Below are 25,594 nucleotides of genomic sequence, written 5' to 3'. Positions count from 1 at the left end.
TAAGCGACAGACATTTAATGCATTCATGCATATGCCATGTTCAAAACCAATGACTTGCTCAATCATTCAATTTTCACTACATACTGAATGTTACATACTATGTATCTAGACAGTACTTCTCACTTTGTATGAGCCCAGAAAGAGATGCTACGTTCCAAAAATCTGATTTGAATTGTTTTTTAAACTGAAAGAACATGATTTGCATGAGGTTTTGTCAACATCACATTTAGTACGTCAACTAAAGTGATTCGAATTTTGCTGCCTGTCTAAACAAAGTTTTTACTTTCTCTTGGCGTCTTTCTGACTTTTAGGATTTGTGTATCTCTGGGGTAATATAGTGTCTCATATTTGTAAAGTTATATCACGAACAAGAGGATATCAAGATCTCAATACACATTGCCTACTTTTAAGTGCATACTTTTAAGTGCATACTTCTTAATGCATACTTTTAAGTGCATACTTCTAAATGCATACTGTGCTGGCACTGTTAAAGTAAATGCTTCACTTTTAAGGACAAAGTAGGTCATAAAAGCATCTGTTCCTGTGGGGTGTATTTGGTTTTATTGTCTTATATTAACTCTATCCCTGCTGCTGAATAGTTATCTCGTCATTTAAGAAAAACATTTGCATAAAAAACGTGTTTAGGATGAATTTTTATGTTTTATGATTATCCACTAGATGGCACACTTACCCAATTTATAAAAAAACCTGAAGCCAAAACGTTATTTACTAATTTTAAACTGTATGTTTTGATAATCATTCTGAATCTGATCTCTAACAAAATTCCTTCACAAAAATGCAATTTTTCAGCTTTTTGCTAAACAAATTGTATTTTTAAAGAAAAATACCCATATTTAAAGGGACAGTAAGTAGGGTTTTAAGTGTATTATTAGTCAAAATCAATGTCTTTATTCATAAATATATCCTCGTTGGTGTCGAATGACCTCTGCCAGTGATCTGACTTTTCTTTGTTAGCTTAGAATTCCTTTTTTTTACTTACATTGAACTGGTAAGTCCAAGGAGGTTTCCATGTCGTTCTCCATATTGATAAACTATAATAGCAGAGAGGGACAAAAAGCACTAACCTACCAACGTTTCCACAATGCGTTTTCATTCAGAACATGCGAACCAGCTGAAACGGACAAGGAGATCAGCGATTACATAACGGCTACCGTAGTTGCAACACGCATTTGGAAAGCGAGGCGCTAGAGAGCACTATTCGTTTGAATGCAAAATACAATTTCACCACTAGATGGGGTAAATCCTACTTGTTGTCCCTTTAAGAATTTATAAGCAGAGAAAAAATATAGATAGGATGAAACGTTTTGTTTGTTTGTTTATTGTTTGTTTGAATATATTTGATATATTTGTATGTTTATATATTTTTAGTATATTTTCCTGGAAGGCATTTTGTGAAACTTTTATGAAAATCACAAAAAATGGCTGGCGCCTAATGAGTTAATCCTAATTTAAAATCTAATTTAATTTGAAAGTGAATAAGGAATAATGTCATGCTTTTAATAGCCTGTGGTTTCTCTTCCCCAGCATTGAATGGTCATAAGGTACACAAAGAGAAGGAGCTTGCAACCAGATCCAGAGGCAGAGAGTCATCAGTTGGCAGAGATCATGGCGAGAGGTGTGAAATCTCCCTTAAGCACACAGCGGCCATGGCAAGGAGCCACAACACCAACGGCCACAACTACAGAAGAGCCACAGAGGAACTCCGCAAGCAGGTACGACCCCCGTGTCTTCCCTTTCCTGGCTCACAGAGTAATAATGACAGGAGTTTCCACCCCTAGAGCAAAGGATCATGGGAAATGTAGGTCAATGCACTGACAATGACATCAACTAATTGAAAGCAGAAGTCTTAGAAAGGGAATTACAAACATCACTGCAGCTTACAGACTAAAAACCATCGGTGTCTCCAGGCATCGATGAGCCTTGACATCTTAGACTGCCACAAAACGAATTCATTTAGTGAACAATGAGCCTCAAAGAGCGAATAAAGATTAGACAAATCACCCATTCTTTTGCATTGATGTTCTAGCTCAATTTAAAGGTGTAATGTGGATGTTTTCCCGCATCTAGCAGTGCGAATTGCAACCAACCTCTATTTAAAAAACGCATAGTAAAACTACGGTATGTCATCGTATGAGACAATGTACAGACGAAACGCGCGCTGTAGAACAGTTTGCCGGGTCTAAATATTTAGTACGATAGCACCCAATATTATCTGCTTGAATGAAGTCAACTGTAAGCAAGTTAGAGTCAGATGTTTAACTGCGATGACTGACTGAACGTTAAAAGCCTGTTATCATACTGACACACACGTAAACACACGACCGACCACTCGTCTACTGTACTCAAAAACTTGCTGTTGACTCTGTCTGTCTCTAGCGGGTGCTCTTTAAAAGCCAATTTGCAGAAGTGTGTTAATTTTCTGAAGAGCTTTGGTGTGAGCGTGACCCAGCGCACGAGCTGAATGCCTATTACATTTAGCGATCTGCAGTTTCACAGGACTCGGTCAGATTGTGTATGTGTTCAAAAGGTCACCGAAAACTGCTTAGACTTGATAATTTTTAACTGTCACAGTCATTTTTTCATGCTTTAAAAGAGTTTGAATGTAAGTCTACACCCTCATTTAGTATACGTGGATCTATGAATAGACCCTGCCTCCCCTTTTTTGCACCACCTCTGACCATAGATATATATGTAAATAGATGCTGAGTCTATGTGGCATCCATATATAGTATCTTTGACTCAAACTTGTGTTGATATGACTGGTTACATGTTTAAAATGTTAAAATTCTCTATGTTTATGGAGAAAATACTTAGCAATGGCGTTGAATGATGACTTTGCACATGCTTGTCTTAAAGGGGTCATAGTATGAGATTTTTTTAGGATGTAAAATGAGTCTTTGGTGTCCCCTGAGTGCTTATGTAAAGATTAAGTTTAAAATACCCCACAGATAATTTATTATAGCATGTTAAAATTCCCGTTTTGTAGGTCCGAGCAAAAATTTGCCGTTTTTGATTGACAATTGAAATTCAATGTGCTGTCAATAATTTTTTTCTCTCTTTCTCTCTTCACTAAATGGCTGTGCCGTGGTTGGATAGTGCAGATTAAGGGGCAATATTATTGTAATTGGCCTTGCTACCCATTAGGGCTGGGCGATATGGCCAAAAAAATTATCAAGAGAAATGTTTTCCATATCAGTCGATAATTATCATGATAAATAACAAATCTTTATTCCTTTCAAATTTAATTTAATTTTTGCTCCTGAATGAAAACTGTTAAAACCAGACAGTTAATAATGGTAAAACTACTTTTTTTAAAACTACTTTTTATTTAGAACATGACAAATACAAATACTTAAATCTTGTTTTAATGTCCAGGTATTAAATGTAAATATATTTGTTATAAAATCAACACATTTCTGACACAGAAAGCAGTAGGCTACTGTCACTTTAAGACCCAAGACAGATTGCTTTAAGTTTTAATATACTGAGGAACACCCAGCTGTTTATGTTCACTTAAACAAGAAAGAAAACTTAGTTCAGTGATCACACATGTGTTATATATGTATACAAGCTATACACGCTGATAAATGGATGTCAAGAGTGTCACGTTGCTGTGGGAGCGCACACTACAGTATATTCACTGCAGTGGTGGAGCTGGTGTTTTTTCTCAGTTTCCTAAATTTGTGAATGTCCTGTAAATATACTTTTAAAGCTGCGCGGATGTGTGTGTGCAAGGCGGACGCTGAAAGAAAGTGCAGTATACTGGGCCTATTTTGTCTGCTGTGTTCTGGGCTTTGACGAACCCTGTTTGCGCGTCCAACATTACACAAAAGGAAAATCTTTCCGGGCATTTGGATTCCGCGTTATCCGCATCGTGAAAATCATAGGGCTCTACTAATAAATTAATAACTTGCCTTATCTTACTCCACTCCTACAAGTCTAACTGACACTGTGATTGTAAACCAAGAGCGCGTGCCGCATTCGGAAGTGCTTGCGCAACATTATGCACAGTAAACATTACGTAAACATTATCAATCACTTATCGAACTGTCGTTAACGTTTTATCGGAAAAGTTTATATCGGTTAATTATCCTTATCGAATTATCGCCCAGCACTACTACCCATAGATATGTACACTAGATGTCGCCTTGGCTACGGCAGTTCATTGGACCAAATGCGTCAAATAGAGCCGCCATCTTGAAACAGTGTAGCGTGTAACGGAAATACAATCACCATAAATCATCATGAACGCGATTTTCTACGTTTTCTTTTGGTTCGTTGAAACAATCAGACATGTATTAAGCATTGAGTCCAGAAAAAAATTAAAGTTTTGATATTATGAAAATCTACTTTTTTTAACTATAATGCATAGTGCTAGTAGGCCTAACATCCATACGCAGCGCAGAAGTCCAGCATCGTCCATTAATTCGAAGTACAGGCGGAGATAGCAGCATTACCTAGCTACTTCCTATGACAAGAACCCTGTTCCAAGATGGCGGCAGTTTTGACGCATGCTTAGAAACCCAAGGCGACATCTAGTGTATATATCTATGACTTAATTCTTCACATGGCGTACCAAAACTAAGTTACTGGGTTGTTCTTTTTACGTTTTCTGGGTTGATAGAAGCACTGGGGACCCAATTATAGCACTTAAACATAGAAAAACTCAGATTTTCATGCTATGAGCCCTTTAAAGTATATTAAAAACACTGCATAGACATACATTGTGACCAGCAGCGAAGGGGTTAAACCTTGCTCAGATAATATTCCTCATTAATTTACACCATTACTAATTTGTCTCACATGCTTTGCTATTCAGATACAATTGAAAGAGAGCGCTTCTTGTGCTGCGGCGCTGCAGATGTTCTCAGTTAAATCTTCCTGCCATGCTGCTAGCAACACATGATGTCATTTCTTCTCCCTTGCGCTCACGTGCGATCAGAATCCACTTCAGAGAGTTGGCCTGGTTTTGTCTGTGTGTGTGTTCCCCATTGTTGTTTTCCCTTCCTTCCTGTTTCTGTCACTCTCTTGCTCGTGAAACGGATTTAATCTCACGTCTGGCCATCCAGCCGTTATCCATCCCATCTTTCTATCCTTTTCACGTCTCATTCTCCGCTTCCTCTCTTACTTCCTCTGGCTTACTCGTGTTTCCGTTGGTATAAAAGGGGTTGCCCACTGGGGCCAGGCCAGTGACCTGCATTCCCGCCTGCTGAGTTTCAGGCAGCTTAAATAATAGCTGGCAGCATGATGCAGCGCTCGCATGCAGTGTACTGGAGTCATTGAGCCCCCTAGTGGCCGCAGCGCTCATTGCAGGCAGAGACAGATGCGTGATTGCTTTGCACAAGCTCTACTCAGCATCCGTTTTGCTGACTGGGATTATCATTACAATCACATACTGAGCCGCACAGATGGGGCGGGACGTGCCGCGTTGAGGACTGACGCATTGCTTTTAAAGAGGGCGGGCGCGATGACGGGGGCTACAAAGACACGGCCGCAGCTGACATCACGCTACATTTGCTTACTCTACCTGCAGAGAGCATCCATCATGCCTGCCTCTGGGGCCGGAGTCTGTCTCTTTCTTTTATTTCCCCTCCTGCTGTTTTTTCATGTGTCGACGAGGGGAAACGATTGATGAAAGGGGTCACATTTCACTCCCCTTATCTTTTAATAGCCTCTCTTTGTTGTTGGACTGCACCTGATAGGAATACAATGCAGGCAACGTTTCACTTCAAAGACTCTCAGCAATGTCCTCTGTTATGGGCCAAAGATCACCCCGCGGTCTGGATGATCGTAGACACGCCTCTCATTGACAGCGTTCGGAGGCTTTCAAAGCAAAAGAGATTGGGAGGAGACATTTAAGAGTGTGTCAAAACAAAAATTAAAATGAATTCACATGAACCACAGGCAGTGTGAACCCAAATCAAATTATCCCGGGACACATTATGTGTGAAAAGGGCATCAGGATCCTTTATAATAAAAATATTTTTTTTAACTCTCAACGTATTTGTTTATTTAAATTGCAGTAAAACTTGACATGCATTTATTTTGTATGAAACCCATTTATTGTATGAAGGAGCAACTTCGATACAAGCTTAAGAGTGACATGAAGGTACGTAGATCCTGATTGGACGGAACAAAAATGTTTTAGTATGATGCAAAATTTAGTTGGTCCCTAAGAAGGTTGGATTTTGCTGCCCATCGTTCACATCCGAATGCCTTGTTTCCATTAAAGCTTGCCTTTAAACCAAACGTCAGGACTCATCCCTCCCATCCAGTGAGATTCCTTAGATGTCAGGAAGTGGTTTTTATTTCACCTGAAGTTTTAGTTTAAAAACCCTCTGGCTGCCTCTTCTCTTCTTGGCTCTGTGTGAACACGCAAATAAGAAATCAAATCCTTTATGTGATGCCAAAAAACAGGGCCAAAGAAAACAATGTGAGGAGAGAAGTTGAGTCTGACAATGTTTGTAGCCTGGCATAGTCCAATTCCCATGGCGGCTGTTAAACAATGAGAGGCCGGGCGTAACCCAAGCCGCATCTGCTCGGCTGTGAAGTATATCTGCCTCAGATCAGCTGAAAGCACGACTCCTTTTATTTGGGGCATTAAAGCCAAATTTGAGGAACTTTAGTGGTCTGTGCTGCATTAAATAGGCTATGAATTGGTCCTTGAATACCGTTTTATGATTAAACTATACTTCTAAGGGCTTTTTGCAGCTGTTGGCACTGAATTAAAACAATTCTGCTCTCTTGTGCTTTTCTCCTTTCTACTCCGTCCCTGCTGTTTTCTCTGGTTTGGGGTTTTAGAGCTCTGTTGTGGTCTGTAATGTTGTATGTGGGATTCATGCACTGTGACTAAATATACAGAGATATTACACTGCAAAAAAATGACTTGCTTAGTATTTTTTGTCTTGTTTTCAGAACAAATATCTAAAAATGCTTAAATTAAGATGCATTTTCTTGATGAGTAAAATCACCTAAGAAAATAAGTCTTATTTATAAAAAAAGTATTTTTTTATTATTAAATGTTTTAAAAAAAGGAAACTTATTTTTTTTAATGTTCTTAGCCCATTGGCAGATTTATTATTATTATTATTTTTTTTTTCACAAATTCACTTTAATTTTATATTTTGGTCTAAAAACTAGACTTACGCTGCAAAAAATGACTTTCTTACTTAGTATTTTTGACTTGTTTTCAGTAGAAATATCTAAAAGTTCTTAAATCAAGATGTATTTTCTTGATAAGCAAAATGACCTAAGAAAATAAGTCTAGTTTTTAGATCAAAAATATAAAATTTTAGTGAATTTGTGCTTAAAAGAAGAAAAAATCTGCCAATGGGGAAATCATTTTTTTAAGTGTAAATGTTTAAGAAAAAAGGAAATTTACTTTTAAGATTTATTTCTTTGCCCATTGGCAGATTTTTGCACAAAATCACTTTAATTTTATATTTTTGGTCTAAAAACTAGACGTACGCTGCAAAAAATGACTTTCTTAATTAGAATTTTTGTCGTCTTTTCCGTAAAAATTTCTAAAAGTTCTTAAATCAAGATGGATTTTCTTGATGAGCAAAACGACCCAAGAAAATAAGTCTAGTTTTTAGACAAAAATTTGTGCTTAAAACAAGCAACAATATCTGCAAATGGGGTGAGAAAATTTAGCTTGAATTAAGTTTTAAGAAAAAAGAAATCTTATTTTTTTCTCACCCCATTGGCAGATACTTTTGCTTGTTTTAAGCACAAATTCATTTAAATTGTATAATTTTGTCTAAAAACTAGACTTTTTTCTTAGGTCTTTTTGCTCATCAAAAAAATACATCTTAATTTAAGAACTTTTAGATATTTCTTATGAAAACAAGAGAAAAAACTAATCTTGCCCATCAAGAAAATAAAACTTGATTAAAGTTTTTTTATATTTGCACTGAAAACAAAACAAAAATACTGAGCAAAAAAATAGTTTTAAAGAAAATCTACACTTCATACATTTCGTATTGCATTTTAATATTTTAGTGAATAAAGTCACACAGGGCTATTCATGTAGTACAGTATTCATAGACTTGTCTATTGTTATTATCATATACAGTTGCATCAAAATTTTCAAAAACATTCAGTCACAACCTGAACAGTAGCACAATAACACATCTCCTTTTCTGTTCTCCACAGGTCCCGAAAGTAAACGGACTCACACGGGCATCATCGGTGGGTGCCAAAAAGTCAAAAGACTTCCGTCTGCCGTCCAAAACTGTGAAGTACACAGCCACCGTGACCAAGGGCCACGTCACATACACCAAAGCAAAACGAGAACTGGTGAAGAAAGCCAAACTCAACCACAGCAAGCATGCTGGGTCCGCCGGCCTCCGTGCTTACAGCAACAACCACCACCATCATTCTCATCATCCAACCAGCAATGGCCACGGCCGACCCCAGCTCTCTCACTCAGGAAAAGCCCAAAGTATCAATGCAAAAACCCGCAAACAGGTGCTATTGTCGAACGGGGTGCATAAGGCTACTAACGTGGGCTCGGGTGCCCGGCTTAACGGCAGGATTAATGGACGCCACAGTGCCATGGAAGTGGAGGAAGATGTCCGAAAGGTGCGGCAAGGTCTGCGGAACTCCAAGCGCAGGAGTGATGCGGCCATCGCCGTTTTGGGAGCTGGAACTGAGTGCGATGAGGCTAAAACCAAACCACCTCTTTCTGACGCTAAGAAACTGAAATTGCAGACCAGTCCTCTGGAAACACGCAGCAAGAGAGCCCTGGGCCAGTTTAAGGCCTCTGGCAACGTTACTATTGCACACAATATCACTGAAATGGCCGCTTCCCCAACTCAGAAAACGGGTCCCATGCCTCCTCCTTCTCCCCCTGCTGCTCCCGCCTCCCCAGCCATGCCTCAGAACCCCGCAACTCCCGAGCCGGCACGTCAACGGCCCAAACGTGCCTCTGCTGGCAAGTTGATGTTCATCAGACATGCTCAGCAGAGGGCTCACGCTAACCCCGCCCTTAACCGGACCACATCCACTACCTCAGCCAGCAAGTCCTTCAGACCAGCAGAAATTACGGCCACGCCCTCACCGCGGCTGGAGAGGGAACGTGAACGGGAAAAGAGCAGGGTGGGGTGTGCGTCCCTGGGGGACGTGCCCATTTTGAGGCCCAGCTCCAGGGAGTTTCAGGACCCTTTGGTGTACCTTGACTCAGTAAGGGAACGGGCAGAGATGTGTGGACTCTGCAGAGTGCTGCCACCTCCTGACTGGAGGCCAGAATGCAAACTGAACGACGATATGCGCTTTGTGACGCAGGTTCAGCGCATCCACAAACTGGGCCGACGTTGGGGTCCCAACGTTCAGAAACTGGCCTGCATTAAGAAGCATCTCAAATCTCAGGGCATCTCAATGGATGAGCCGCCTCTTATAGGTGAGTCCTTTTAAAACCCTGCTATTTTGACCTGTGTGTTTATAAGGCACCACTGCTTTGACACGTGTAGCCTATTGCAACGACACTATAAATGATATTAAATCCAAGATTTACTCACCCCGAAGCCGTCCGAGATGCATATGTCCATCTTTTTTCAGACGAACACATTTTCAGTTATTTTATAAAATGTTTTAGATCTTTCAGTTAATTAAATGTAAAGTTACGGGGTCCACTCCTTCAAGTCCAAAAAATGTGCATCCATCCTTCACAAAATAAATCCACACGGCTCCAGGATGATAAACAAAGGCCTTCTGAGGGTAATCCGTGCAGTTTTGTTGTCGAAATATCCATATTTAAAACTTTATAAATGAAAATAACTAGCTTTCGATAACGCCACCATCTTACTAGCGTCCGCATTCAAGATAAGGGCGTACACAGTTTACGGCGGTTACTCTGCTGCTGCTCTGTGCCCCCGCCCTCTGAATTTGTCATACGTCACTAAGACAAGTGCCTACACTACGCTACTCTCTCCTGAATACAGAGGAGTCTAACATGGCGGCACTACCGGAAGCTTGTTATTTTAGTTTATAAAGTTTTAAATGTGAATATTTCTACAACAACACTGCACGGATTGCCCTCAGAAGACCTTTATTTATCATCCTGAGGCCGTTTGGATTTCTTTGGGGAAGGATATATGCACATTTTTTGGACCTATAGGAGCTGGACCCCTTAACTTTACTGTTTAGCAGCTGGAAGATCTAAGACATTTTTCTAAAATAACTGAAAATGTGTTTGTCTGAAAAATTATGGACATACGCATATAGGACGGCTTTGTGGTGAGTAAATCATGGGTTTAATATCATTTTTGGCCGAACTATCCCTTTAAGTCACTAAAGGGCGACAATTACAAGGCAGACAAGGGTCGAGCATTATTTAAAACAGGAATTCCTCTGGATTTACAAATCCTTGAGAACATTTGGCACTATGTAAGCACACAAATTGTGGTTTTTAAAATGTAATAATATGAATATTATGGCAAACTGCATTTTCATTTTTGGGTAAAAAACTATTCTTTTAAACGACACTATTTTACATTACATTTTTGGCTACATACATGCTTTCGTTATTGTTGGGGGGGTTGAGCTATAAAACTTGCAGGATGTAGTAATGAGTGCCTTAACATGCACAGTCTTACGCCAATTATGCTTAATAAACTGATAACACGTGGGGTCATGTAAACACGTAAAACGGTTTTCTTTAATGGGATAAAGCCGATAAACGGCGTAAGAAAAAACGATCGGCACAGGTATTTTTTTGCTCGTTACCGCGATTTCGCTTGGCATGTAAACACCTTAACTGGCTTTCTCACAGTTTTGTCCATGTGCGTGAAAGATAAACGGCAGACGCGTAAGCAAGTGCAAAGTAACGCATAAAAGTCTCCGCTCTAATAAAGCAGTTGGCAGAGAAACTGCGAAAATAAAAACTGAAGTTATATTTACAGGTTCTGGAGACATGAAAAGAGATAAAACAATATAGCTTAAGACAGATATGCCGTCGGCTTTTTGATCGACTATTATGTACTATAGGCGATGACGTCACTACCTGCAAGAAACTTGAATAATCTCCAAATCTCATGTAAACGCAGTTGTCTGCATTGTCGGTTTATTGATTTGCATGTAAGCACATGAAAACAGTTAAGCATAAGCAGATTTTTGATACACTGTAAAAAAATTCCGTAGAAATTTGCAGCTGGGTTGCCGGTGACTTGCCGTAGATTTAAATTTATGTTTTTTACTGTCAACATTTTGTTCAAAGTTAAATGAACATTAAACATTTACAAGTCTTTGTTTTTACAGAATAGAACTAGAAAAACAGCATCAAGCAAAACATTCTGGGAAACAAAATCTGAAGCAAAAAACCGAAAAAGGTTGATGATGATTTCCCAGAATGCTTTGCATGAGGCTGTTATTGTATAGTTTTATTCTGTAAAGATAAACTTGTTAATATTTAAAATTTATTTAACTTTAAACAAACTCTTGCCAGTAAATAACATAAATTTAAATCTACAGTAATTTACCGGCAACCAGCTGCAATAACATTGTAATTTCTACGGATTTTTTTACAGTGTAGTTATCCGCTTATTCTGTGCATGTACTCAACGTACTCAATGATACCAAGACCTGTTATATGTCAAAAGATCAAGGGAAATTTGATTGCTAACAATTAAAGGTGCCAAAGAATGCATTGAAATAATATGTTAAATTGTTCTTTGCTAAATATGGCTTTATTAAGTGCAAACATTATCTAGAGACAGTTTTACATGTCCATTTACAACCCTATGATTTGCCCTTAGAAAGAAATGGTTTGTTATTACTTTATTTCAAAGGGTCATGAATGATAATTTTGAGCTCTGCTTTGATTGGCTGTTTCTTAGAGCAGTTCAGTAGCTCTGTGCGTGCGTGCGTGTGTTGGACAAAGATACAGATTTTGATGAATAATCGATCAAACGCTAGCATAGATTTAACTCGGCAGTCACACTATTTGTAATTAATTTGAGTAATTGTCCTTTCCCAAACATATAGATTAATTGGTCCTTTAATGAATATAACCATAGATGGTGCAATAGTGTTAAGAATAAATAAGTAAATAATTAAATAACATAAATATAAAAGCAACACATTTTGTTTGTACACATCTTGCATGTTAAGCTGTAAAATGGTCTGAATGCTGCATGTCTGCCAAGGTTAGAAAACTTGCACCACTTGCCCATCTCACCAGATTTCCCCTTTACTGTCACGGGTTAATAAAGCAGATCGAGCCGTTGCTTTGGGCTGGAAACCTGTGTGCAGTTAAAGGTCCGGTCAGGATATACGGTTGAAATAAATGTTTATTGAGCCTTGTAGAATGCCCCTGGCCGCTGCAATAAATCCTGCGAGAGATTTAAAGTCCTGCCCATTGACCTTGTTGTGCGCCGTCTTTCTGTCCTTCTTCTCAGTTTCTCCAGCAACACTTCAGGTATTATGTTTTAATAGACAAATAAAGATGCCACAATATTTTCCACTTCCATATTTAAAGAGTTAATGAGCTGTGAAATGTAATGAATTTCAATTCTGGTGCTGTCAATACTTTTCTGCGGCAGATGGCGTAGAGGTTTCAGCTGTTTAGTTGAGTTATGATAGGAACTATCAAAAAATGGATCAATTTGCTATTAAAGATGTCGTTTTTATTAATGGCAACTTTTTTAAGTCAGGACGTGATTGGGACAACAGTAGGATCAGGGGTTGGACAATCAGTTTGAGACGATTTCACAATATGTTCATATTTATTCTGTCCCTACAGTTTTTACATTTAACATTTATCCTTACAGGTGGCTGTGAAGTAGACCTGGCTCGTTTTTCTGAGCTGGTGTGTGACATGGGCGGAATGCAGCAGGTGATGGATTTAAAAAAATGGAGCCGGCTCGCCGACCTTCTTCGCATTCCCAAATCAGCACAGGACCGTCTGGCCAAACTCCAGGAAGCCTACCTGCAGTACCTGCTTTCATATGACCTCCTCTCCCCGGAGGAGCACCGGCGACTGGAGCAGGAGGTGCTGGCAGAAAAAGAGGCTATCGAACGCAAGCGAGGGCCCCTGGAGGGTCACACGGATAGCTGCCAGCGCTCCCTTGCTCTTCCCCGTTACGAGCCCAAGAACGGACTCACCGGCCTCAACCACCCCAACGGCTTTCGAAACCACGGCAAAGAGCCGGACGCCCAGCGGCAGGTTGGCCGCCGCAGACTGTTTGCTCAGGAAAAGAAAAAGGTGGATGAGGCTGATGAGGTGGAAGATGAAGGTGTTCTCAGCGACCAGCACAAATGTATATACAAGGTGAGAAATCTTATTTATGGCTTTAAAGGTGCACATATGCAAGCTAACGTTATTGAGTTTCTTTTCTAAAGTAGCAGTATTGTGTCAAACTGGTTTCGCAGACTTTATTCAGTCAGTCAGGCTGGCAGATGTGTCGTTTCCTCAGGTAATGAAGTGTTTAGGGAGCGCAGAGAGGGCTCACCGCTGAGCTGCCAAGCAGCGTGCCAGAATATCAAGCGAGATGACTCTTTTCTGAGGCTTCATTGCGACGCGTTTGGCTTTTAGCACTGCTGTGTGCTCGACTCTCCGGCGGTTGATGGATGCGTCTTTATGCTTTGTGTGACGCATCACAGATCTAAGCTTCATTTTAGAGGATTGTATACTTTTCTGACGTGGCAAGTCGCCAGGATGAGCATCTGTTTAGTTTTTTCCTTTGGTAAAATACTCATTTCTTGCATGCTATGTATTTGTTGTTCTTATTGTTGAGTATCAAATTGATAGCTTACCGTCATGTTAAAGTCGGTTTGGATGAAAGCATCTGCAAAAATGCATAAATGTGACCCTGGACCACAAAAGGGTAAGGGTACAAATTTTTAAATGAAGATTATGTGTCATCCGAAAGTTAAATAAGTGTTCTTTCCATTGATGGGTTTATTAGGATAGGACAGTATTTGGCCAAGATACAATGATTTGAAAATATGGGGGTGAAAAAAATCTAAATATTGAAAAAAAAACACCATTAAAGTCCAAATGTAGACCTTCACAGCACATATTACTGATGAAAAGGCTTGTTTTAGCGCTCTCTATTGGCTTACCGCTGTAATGACCTTGTGGACTGAATAAAAACCAATGAGAGCGAGTTTCTGTTTTTGATTTTGCAGCATCCACTCACAAAAATAAAGTTTTGATTTATTTACGGTAGGAAATGTACAAAATCTATTCATGAAACATGATCGTTCATTAATATACATGATTTTTCCTAAAATAAAAGTCACATGCAATGTATTTTTTGCTTTTACTACAAATATACCCGTGAGACTTGCGATTGGTTTGTGGTACAGGGTCCACTTAGATCTAAAACCCAAGGTCCAACCGAGCAGGTTCGGGTCTAAAATTTTCAAGTGTGCCTCATACACGGGTGGGGTGTATAATATTAGGGGCCTCGGGTCTCGGGTAATTTAAAATGCCGAACGGACCCAAGATGACCCAAACTACCTCCTCTGTTTGTCAAGAGCGCTTGTGACATTGTCTGGCTGGCTATAGGTTTATTTTTTGTTTTGCCAGACCTGTCAATCAATTTTGTATGCATAAAGTAGCGGTTACCTTTGTGTGCCGTCGTCAGAAAACAAATTAAAATAAAGGGAGCAGTAGGTCAAATTGGTTGCGAGGTCACCGGGTTTCTTTCTGTCTGACTGGTGCGTGCATGGCTGCAAACCGCACAAATGTCGGTGCCGTTTACATTCGGGTCCAGTCGGGTTAAAAACAATTGCCACTGGGTCGGACTTGGGTCTAATTTTCTGTGGTTTGTCTCGGGTCGGGTCTTTGTGAATATGTGTCCCTGTGAATATGGGTGGGATATAAGAGGGTAGAGAGACAGACTGTTATGTTAAAGGGTTGTCCTAGGCCCTGGGGAGATCATGTACTTGAGGTTGAGCTCTTAGTTTTAGTCTGTGAAGGTGACTCTGTCTGTTTTACCAGCCTAATAAAAATACCTCACTGCCTCATACTGCAGCCCTGTGTCTGTCTGTGTGTGTGTGTGTGTGTGTGTGTGTGTCTGTCTGTCTGTCTGTCTGTCTGTCTGTCTGTCTGTCTGTGTCTGTGTGTGTGTGTGTTATAGTCTGAGGTAACTCTCTGCTAAGAGTGGGTCTGAATATAGGTCATGTGATATCTAAGGTCAGCTGCTTACCTCCATACAGACAACAGCTGCACTGTATCTGGCTTCTGTCTTTAGGTTTATAGTTATCTATTCGGTAATGCTGTTGAAGACACAATGCTCTTAAAGGCACAAACACTGTTTTAAAATCACATGATTAAAGCCAGTGTACTTAAAACCAGCCTAAGCTGTAGCTGGTCTCCAGCCTGGTTTTAGCTGGCTTACAGGGTGTTTTTAATTTAATTCAAAAAATGTTATTAAAACTTTATTAAACTTTGTTGTAATAGACAATTACAGAAAATATATAACAGAAAGGAAAAAATAAAATAAATATAGCAAAATAATAAATAAATAAATATTTTAATACATAAATATTGAATACACTATACCAATATAAAAAAGGTAGTTTAGTTCAATAGAGAATTGTCCCAGCACTTATAAAGAGGAGCATTTTGGCCACTTTTAAGCTTCTTAGACCCACAACCCAAGAACAGCTGACCCACCAGGTTGGCTGATCTTAGCTGATTTATGATGGAAGTAGCTGGTGGGTCAGCTGGTTTTAGCCCACCTGCTACATCAGGGAGACCAGCTTCAATCAGCCTACCAACTTAGGCTGGTTTAGCCGTTTTTTTTCAGTAGGGAAGTTAAAGGCCAAAAATACAAGGATCTTGATCAGTATAGGTAAAGAAATATTGCATTGGCGGTTGACTGAATCTGTTGGTCACAATCATTTGTATTTTGCATGCTCATTAGTTGGGCCACAATTAGGGCTGTCACGCTTATGAAATTTGGCTGACGGTTAATTCTAATAATTTGTGACGATTAATCGTCTGTTTTATTGCTTTAACATTTAATTCTCATACATTTTTTGATTTGTTCATGAAAGATTTTCACACATTGTTGTAATTATTAAACTAAATCATGGTTTACCTGTCAGTAAATATTAATACACACATAACACACATTTAAAAGTAATTATTTAATGAATATATCTTTCAAAAAAGAAATAAACACAATAAAGTGTCTGACAAAAAACTGAAAATAAAAATGCAATCAAAATAAACTGACTATACCAGAACAGGCCTTAAATAGTAGCTAATCCTACTACACTGAAAAAAAAGATTCATTGAATTTAATCAATTTTTTAAGGTAAGTGGTTGCAATCAATTTATTTAAGCTACATTTAAACAAAAGTTTTATATTTTATTTTACTTTACTAATCTTTTTGTTTAAATTTAGCTTGAATGGATTGATTGCAGCCACTTACCTTGGAAAAATTGATTAAATTCAATGAATCATTTTTTTCAGTGTAAGGTCATATTAGTACTTGACCACATGTCTGTAGTGCTGCAAAAAAATCAATTCCTTACAGATATTTAAGAATAGCATCCTTTACTTCCCTAAATTGGAATTGCTGTTTGGAAATGTATGTTTTACCTGGCAGTTCATACTGCTTATCAAAGTTTTCTTTAAGTGCTGTGTTTTCCATTGTATTGAATGCTTTACATTGTGTTACACTGTCAATTAAGGACCGCCATCTGATACGGTCTTGTTTATACAGACGCTAGAGCTCCCCCTTGTGTTTTTTAAAGAGATGTGCAATCATTGCGGTGATTTGAAATTGTGATTAAATAATCGTCTTAATGATTAAATAATCGTCCCATCACAATGAGATGGTTATTTAATCATTGTGACACCCCTAGCCACAATTGAAGAATATATTTATAATTATTTTAGACGGAATAAACAAAATCTGTAACACTGTTTTGTGTTTAGACCCGTATTTAAGTTTGTTTTTATATGTTTCAGTCTTTCCTAATTCAAATAAATGGGAGGGTTTTTTTGGGATTTAGTCATTTTCTTATTGTTTGTGGTGTTTTTGTATTTCAGGGGAGGTCGGTATCTTTGACCACCTTTTACAGAATAGCAAGAAATACTATGATGATGTGCTTCAACAAGGAGCCTGGGGCTGCTGAAGTTGAGGTACACACACACACACACACACACACACACACACACACACACACACACACACACACACACACACACACACACAAACACCAACATGACATTTTTTTACATTATATCATTAGTAGAGAGCATGTTTGTTTGATGTTGCATATTTTATGAATGTATCCCTTGACACTGTTTTCTATATTTTCCTGTGCTTCTCTCCATCTGTCCTGCTTTTTTTACTTCACAGCAAAATTACTGGCGGATAGTGGAGCAGAGGGACTGCCATGTAGCAGTGCATTATGGGAAAGTGGACACAAATACGCATGGAAGTGGCTTCCCTGTGGGCAAGACTGAACCCTTCTCCAAGTGCGTGCTGCTCTTGTTTGTGTTCAATTACGTTTCATTGTTATTAAAGAGACTTCTTATTAATGATGAAACTATGATTAATGATACCAAAAATATTTTCTTTTTGTCCCTCCGTCACTCTCTGCAGGCATGGATGGAACCTCACCGTCCTTCCCAATAACTCTGGATCCATTCTGCGCCATCTTGGTGCTGTGCCCGGTGAGTCCACTGTTGTTGTTGTCCCCAGTGTCAGAAAACACATTCATGAAGTTTCTTTGTTGACTCTGTCATCATTCCTCTTTTTCTTGTTTTTCTCTCACACACAGGGGTGACTATTCCCTGGTTGAACATTGGCATGGTCTTTTCTACCTCATGCTGGTCACAAGACCAAAACCGCCTTCCATACATTGATTACTTACACACTGGTGCTGATTGCATTTGGTGAGTGTTTGTCCTAAAGTACTGTGGATACATTTACATGGAAATTAACCCTTTAACTGCCACACCAAGAAAAAGGCATTTGAAAAAAAATGTGTTTGCATTTCTTATCTCCTTATGTCACTAGTTAACACACTCAATGTATATTTTTTCAACACATCCCATCATTTTATTTTAATCGGCCTCTACCAAATGGTTGATATGTCACTTAAAGGAATTCAAACACATACTATGGAAATTAAAAATATGAACTATAATACTAATTTTTTACAAACATAATCAAAATAAAATGGTTTTGTATATTAAATCTTCTTTATTTATTGAAGTATAACATTTTAAAATATTTCAGGTTTTCATTTTAACACAGGAAATGAAATGTTTTCATGTTTTTTGCAATATAAATGACTAAAAGTAACAAAAAGAAGGACTTTCTGCATTTAAAACCTTAAATAATAGTAATAGTAATACATGGCATTTTAGTCTTTTATGATTTAAGAAACACACTGTCAAGTGTGGTAGTGCAACATATTTTTTGTCTTTTTTTGGATAAATTAAAGGGGCCATGGCATGAACATTTTTGTCCATGTTTAAGTGCTATAATTGGGTCCCCAGTGCTTCTATCAACCTAGAAAATGTGAAAAAGATCAACCCAGTAACTTAGTTTTGGTAAACCATTCTCTGCAAGCATGTGAAAAATTAGGTAATTGAAATTTGTCTCCCCTTGTGATGTCAGAAGGAGCTCTTATTATAATAATACCGCCCCTTAATTTGCACTTTCCAACCACAGCACTGCCATTTAGTGCAGAGAGGGAGAGAGAGAAAATAATTCACAGCGCAACGAAGTTTCAATTCAACAAACCACCATCATTGTGATCAGCGTTTGCACTTCATCCGCTAATTTGCATTTTAAAGGACACACCCAAAACGGCACATTTTAACATGCTATAATAAATTATTTATATGGTATTTTGAGCTAAAACATCATGTGCTCTGGGGACACCAAAGATTTATTTGACATCTTAAAAAAGTTTTGTGACATGGCCAACGTTACAAACAATCCTTCAAACAATTTAAAACATAATTTAAGAAGTCATTTTTGATTAATTAATGAGTAATTATGATTTCCATACATTAATCATATGAATTCATTATAGTTATTTCAAAAAAATATCCAGAAGTGGCAAAAATACAAACTTAAGAAATGATCTCAATATATTCAATAAGAAATAACAATAGCTGTGTCATATTCATAGCTGTGAATGATTAGAAATGTATATTTCATAGCAAGTAGTACACTCTGACTGCAGAAATGGATGATCTGAAAACATTACCCTAGCGTTTCTACTTTTACCATTAAGTGACAAATCAACCGTTTGGTTGAGCATGTTTTTGAAAAATTATTAAAAACATACAAAAGTTATTTCATGGCACCAAGTAACATAATTGTAAAGTTAGGGCTCTTACAGTGTAATATGTCAAAAAAAATATGCTTCACTTGCAAAATTTCAACAAGAACAGTTCACATAGCAGGAGTGATTTTTTTTCTCTCTGACATCCACATAACAAGATGTGTTGTGACAAGTGCTGTTGATTGACACATTGATATCTAGTGGATTTTTTTGGCATAACATATCTTACACAAATAGTAGAGATGGCTCAATCAGCTTGAGTTAAGTAAGGTACTCCTCTCAATAAAATATAGGGACTCAAAATGTGCTCAACCGTTTGGTTGAGCTGGCAGTTAAAGGTTGTGTGTCATTGTAATAACATTATTTTATAATATATCTCTCTTTCTCTCTGTCTGTCTGTCTGTCTGTCGGTCTTCTTTCTTTCTTTCTTTCTTTCTTTTCTTTCTTTCTTTCTTTTCTCTCTTTTTCTTTTTTCTTTCTTTCTTTCTTTCTTTCTTCTTTCCTATGTGTTTTTTCTTTGTTTTCTTTCTTTTTTCTTATTTATTTTTTCTTCCTTCCTTTGTGTTCTTTCTTTTTTCTTTCTTTTCTTTCTTTCTTCCTTCCTTCCTTCATATGTGTTCTTTCTTTGTTTTCTTTCTTTCTTTTTTCTTTCATTATTTATTTTCTCTTTTTCTTTCTTCCTGTGAACACTGACGTCCGCTCATGCTTTGGTTCTCATACGTACCGAATCTCACTAAGCAAACGTTCAAACAGGCGCTATCTTTACTAATCGACTGTAGATTTAAATATAATACATATACATTCTCGACTGTACTAATCTTAAAACTACGCTTTGTGACCAAGAAATTGTAATATTTAAAAACGGCGAATCCGTCCATTGAGTTAATATGAGATTCAAAGCAGCCGAAAGTTTTACCTGTCATTCTGGCCGCCCTCAAATCCGTGGCGGAAGAAGTAGTTCTCAAACAAAGAGGCTTTTAAAATTACTTCGTTGTTGTTTCTAGTTTTCGTTTTTCAAACTTGTGCCGTCGAACTGTTGTATAAAAGCAATATCGCTCTCGGAGTCGTGTGATATAGCTCTATATCATCACGGCTGTGATTGCCTGCGGCCTCGTGCCTCTGGCCTAATCACAGCCGTGATGATATAGAGCTATGTCACACTCCTACTCGAGCGATATTGCTTAAATATGTCTGTCTTTCTCCTTTTAATGTGTTTGTTGTCTCTTCTTTCTTTCTTTCTTTCTTTCTTTCCTTCTTTCTTTCTTTCAAGTTCACCAAAAACATTAGGCAGAAAAGCAACAGCAAGTGTTTCTTGTTCATTTTTATACACATTTTAAATATTTGTGGATGTGTCATTGCTCAGTATTTAACTGTATTGTCGGTCTTTACCTCTAGAGGGCGCCGTACTCTGTGAAACACACAGTGTGCATTCTGCTCACATGAGCGTCAGCTGTCTGTTTGTGTCTGCTTGATTCATCAATATTTAAGCCACATCCTGTTGCCGTGACAACATAGCTGCTTCACAGTTTCGTTTCGTCTTGTGTCATCTAAACAAACACTGACAGAAACCTCTGTACCCGTCCTCTTACAGGTATTCAATTCCTGCTGAGGAAAAGACAAAGCTTGATAAAGTGGTGCACACACTGCTACAGGCCAACGGCACACCAGGACTTGAAATGCTGGAGAAGAATATTATGGTAAGATACTTTAAATGTTAATAGAGTTATCTTTGGACCTTTATGGTTTTAGTCAATTCAACTGCCCATCCTAAATATTTTGTCAATTTCAGCATACAATGCTTTGAATAATAGACTCTGAAACCTCTGTGCATGCCTACATATTTTATAGTCATTGCAGAAGACTCATTCTAAAAGATTAAAGGTGTGTCTCTCTATGACCCAGATTTCTCCAGAGGTGCTGTGTCGCGAAGGGATAAAGGTCTACCGTACCGTCCAGCAGAGCGGTCAGTTTGTGGTGGTCTTTCCCGGAGCGTTCGTGTCCAGGATGTGCTGCGGTTACAGTGTGTCTGAGACTGTGCACTTTGCCACCCCGCAGTGGATGAACCTGGGCTACGAGGCTGCTAAGGTGAGGCGGTCGCATTTGCTCTTTGTACACGGGTTATATAGATTGTATAGTGTTTGGGAGGAGAGGAATTAAATAGATAAATGTATTCCACTTGTTTTTTCCAGGACCTGAAATGCAGACGTATAGCCAAACCCTTCTCTATGGAGAAGTTACTCTACCAGATCGCCACAGCCGAGGCCAAACGAGAAAACAGACTTTTGCTTAATACAATCTCTTCTCTTCTCAAAGATCTCAGGTAAGCACAGAAAAAAACAGATGAATTGGTTTTATCTTGATTTGAAATCGAATCACTACGTCCTGAACAACAGTTGAGTGGTTCTCATAAGAGCTGATGATCTCCAACAGGACCATGGAGATGAAGCAAAGGCAGGAACTGTATGAAGCAGGGCTGCTCTCCTCTGCGCGGTACGGCACGCATGACAACAATCAATCACCTGTCGACGCCAGAAAGAAAGCGCGCAAATGGCTGGCTTTGGAATCATCGGAGAGACGCTGCCAAACGTGCCAGCATCTTTGCTACTTATCTATGGTGAGTATCAGACTAATGTGCTGTATGAAATTACATCCTAATATTGTAGTTTATATTATAGCGCACACCTCTGCATCAGAGTTTTAATGCAGGGCTTTGACAGGAAAGACGAGAACGTCCACACAACCGCACAATGCAAAGCTCTTCACATATATTTACCAGCGTGTATAGCTCGTATATTTTCCTCAGATACATTGGCACCAGCAGTCAACACACGCGTGATGACTGAAGTTTTCTTTCTTGTTTAAGTGAATATAAACAGCTGGATGTTTATCAGTATTTTGAAACTATTTTGGGTCTAAAGTGACGTTATAGCCCGCTGCTTTCTGTGTCAGAAATGTTCATTACACACCAAAAATGAAAATCACTCACTACTCTTAACTGAACAACTTTTGCAGCTGTACATTTAATTCATTCATTGAGGACTGTGCAGTGTTTTATTTGTATTTATTGCTAATGTTAAATCAGGTTGTTGACAGATAATTTCATAACTAATATATTTACATTTAATACAGATGCCTGAAAAGTAAATTTCTTTGATTCCTTTGCTTGTCAAAAGAATGGTTGTAGTATATTGCTGTTAATATGACAGCCAAAATACATCGGCGTTTATGTAATTGTATTTAAAATTTCAATAAATTGATGTTAAATTGTATTTGTTTATTGTTATCAGCTCATAAGATTTGCTTTTGGTTACTGAAATTTTATTTAACTATTAAAACCAGAATTCAGAAAAATTAAAACGGAAAATACAGAATTTTGAGAATAATAAAATGGAAAACACCGAATTTGAGAATAATAAAATGAAAAACACAGATTTTTTTATAATAAAACGGAAAAACAGAATTTGAGAATAATAAAATGAAAAACACAGAATTTTTAGAATAACAAAGCGGAAAACACAGACTGAGAATAATAAAGCAGAAAGCACAGACTTTGAGAATAATAAAACGAAAAACACTGAATTTCGAAAATATATTAAAACAGAAAACACAGAATTTGAGAATAATACAATGAAAAACACAGAATTTTTAGAATAACAAAGCGGAAAACACAGACTGAGAATAAAGCAGAAAACACAGACTTTGAGAATAATAAAACGAAAAACACTGAATTTTGAGAATAATAAAACGGAAAACAGATTTTTTAGAATAATAAAACGAAAAACACATAATTTCGAAAATTTATTAAAAAAGAAAAACAGAATTTGAGAATAATACAATGAAAAACACAGAATTTTTAGAATAACAAAGCGGAAAACACAGACTTTGAGAATAATAAAGCGTAAAACACAGACTTTGAGAATAATAAAATGGAAAATACAGAATTTTGAGAATAATAAAATGAAAAACACAGATTTTTTTATAATAAAACGGAAAAACAGAATTTGAGAATAATAAAATGAAAAACACAGAATTTTTAGAATAACAAAGCGGAAAACACAGACTGAGAATAATAAAGCAGAAAGCACAGACTTTGAGAATAATAAAACGAAAAACACTGAATTTCGAAAATATATTAAAACAGAAAACACAGAATTTGAGAATAATACAATGAAAAACACAGAATTTTTAGAATAACAAAGCGGAAAACACAGACTGAGAATAATAAAGCAGAAAACACAGACTTTGAGAATAATAAAACGAAAAACACTAAATTTTGAGAATAATAAAACGGAAAACACAGATTTTTTAGAATAATAAAACGAAAAACACATAATTTCGAAAATATATTAAAACAGAAAACACAGAATTTGAGAATAATACAATGAAAAACACAGAATTTTTAGAATAACAAAGCGGAAAACACAGACTTTGAGAATAATAAAGCGTAAAACACAGACTTTGAGAATAATAAAATGGAAAATACAGAATTTTGAGAATAATAAAATGGAAAACACAGAATTTGAGAATAATAAAATGAAAAACACAGATTTTTTGAATAATAAAACGGAAAAACAGAATTTTTAGAATAACAAAGCGGAAAACACAGACTTTGAGAATAAAAAAGCGGAAAACACAGACTTTGAGAATAATAAAACGAAAAACACGGAATTTTGAGAATAATTAAACTGAAAACACAGAATTTGAGAATAATAAAGCGGAAACACCGACTTTGAGAATAATAAAACGAAAAACACTGAATTTTGAGAATAATAAAACGGAAAACACGGATTTTTTAAAATAATAAAACAAAAAGACACATAATTTCGAAAATATATTAAAACAGAAAACACAGAATTTGAGAATAATAAAACGAAAAACAGGGAATTTGAGAATAATAAAACGAAAAACACGGAATTTTGAGAATAATAAAACGAAAAACACGGAATTTTGAGAATAATTAAACTGAAAACACAGAATTTGAGAATAATAAAATGAAAAACGCAGAATTTGAGAATAATAAAACGGAAAACACAGAATTTGAGAATAATTAAACGAAAAACACAGAATTTTGAAAATATATTAAAACAGAAAACACAGAATTTGGAAATAATGTAATGAAAAACAGAATATGGTAATAATAAAACGAAAAACCCAGAATTTTGAGAATAATAAAACGGAAATACAGAATTTGAGAATAATTAAACGAAAAACACAGAATTTGGAAATAATAAAACAAAAAACACTGAATTTGGAAATAATATTGGGCTTTATGTAATTTTAACTAAAATTTCAATAAATTGATGTTAAATTGTATTTGTTTGTTGTTATCAGTTCATAAGGTATGCTTTTGGTTACTGAAATTTTATTTAACTATTAAAACCAGAATTCAGAAAAATAAAAAATTAAATCTAGATTAAAAACACATCTGTATTTACTGAATGAGCACTGTGCTGCTTCACACTGACTGCACGTTTAACTCCAGTGATTTTTAAACACATTTTAAACTGTTTTTATTAAAATCACATTTATTGTCTTTAAATTGTTATTTTAAATTATCATGTATTTTTGCTTTTTATTGTGTGTCTCTTATTTTAACAGATTTTTTTCTGTTTTCTATTTCTATGTAAAGCACTTTGAAATGTGCTATGCAAATAAACTTGACTTGCCTTGCCTAGTGTACTGTAAAGCACAATTTTCAGTCTCCCTATAATTGATTTGTTATTGTTTTTAACGGATTTAATCACTGAATCATTTTGTCTTCTAATAACAATTTGCAATAATACCATGTATTTTACTTATTTTTATAATCAAATGGGTGTTTTTTCTTGTGTTTACTGTAATGCTGCTTTGCAACAATGCAAAACTGTGAAAAGCGCTATAGAAATGGATTAAATTCCTGTGTCTGTGATCTGAGCTTTTTTATTTGTTTGGTAGGTGGTGCAGGAGACTGAAAACGTTGTTTTCTGTCTGGAGTGTGCGCTGAAATATGTGGAGAAACACAAAAGCTGTCGTGGACTCAAGATGATGTACCGCTATGATGAGGTAAGATGCTGGATCAAAAACACACCTGCAGGGGGAGCTGTTGAGTGGACTTTAACTCGAAGGTTCTCAACCTTTATAACTTTAAGTCCACCCATTTCCACAATTACATTTAATTTCTCCCGAATAGAGCTTGAGATAATTAGACCGATGTATATTTGAAATATCTTGTGTTGTTTCAGTTTATATTAATGCTCATTTAGTTACTATTTTAAGTCATCTTAAGGACCCCTTGAAAGTTTATTAAAGTACACTAACTGGATCTTT

At 37.0% G+C, this 25,594-nt stretch overlaps 1 protein-coding gene across 1 annotated transcript in view; it reads left to right on the top strand.

The window, feature by feature from the left end:
- jarid2b (jumonji and AT-rich interaction domain containing 2b) overlaps positions 1-25,594 on the top strand; it is a 149,929-nt gene that overhangs the window by 122,248 nt on the left and 2,087 nt on the right. Inside the window, exons 6-17 of the mRNA XM_055219622.2 lie at positions 1,546-1,733; positions 8,176-9,421; positions 12,789-13,288; positions 17,031-17,123; positions 17,344-17,462; positions 17,590-17,660; positions 17,768-17,882; positions 20,880-20,985; positions 21,191-21,373; positions 21,478-21,608; positions 21,719-21,902; positions 25,223-25,330. Of these exons, the coding sequence (XP_055075597.2) occupies positions 1,546-1,733; positions 8,176-9,421; positions 12,789-13,288; positions 17,031-17,123; positions 17,344-17,462; positions 17,590-17,660; positions 17,768-17,882; positions 20,880-20,985; positions 21,191-21,373; positions 21,478-21,608; positions 21,719-21,902; positions 25,223-25,330 (3,044 nt within the window). The remainder of the gene's footprint in view (positions 1-1,545; positions 1,734-8,175; positions 9,422-12,788; positions 13,289-17,030; positions 17,124-17,343; positions 17,463-17,589; positions 17,661-17,767; positions 17,883-20,879; positions 20,986-21,190; positions 21,374-21,477; positions 21,609-21,718; positions 21,903-25,222; positions 25,331-25,594) is intronic.

This window comes from Misgurnus anguillicaudatus, chromosome 20 (genome assembly GCF_027580225.2).
Source record: "Misgurnus anguillicaudatus chromosome 20, ASM2758022v2, whole genome shotgun sequence".
In the NCBI taxonomy this organism is placed as follows: domain Eukaryota; kingdom Metazoa; phylum Chordata; class Actinopteri; order Cypriniformes; family Cobitidae; genus Misgurnus; species Misgurnus anguillicaudatus.
This window is presented reverse-complemented; position numbering and strand designations above follow the sequence as displayed.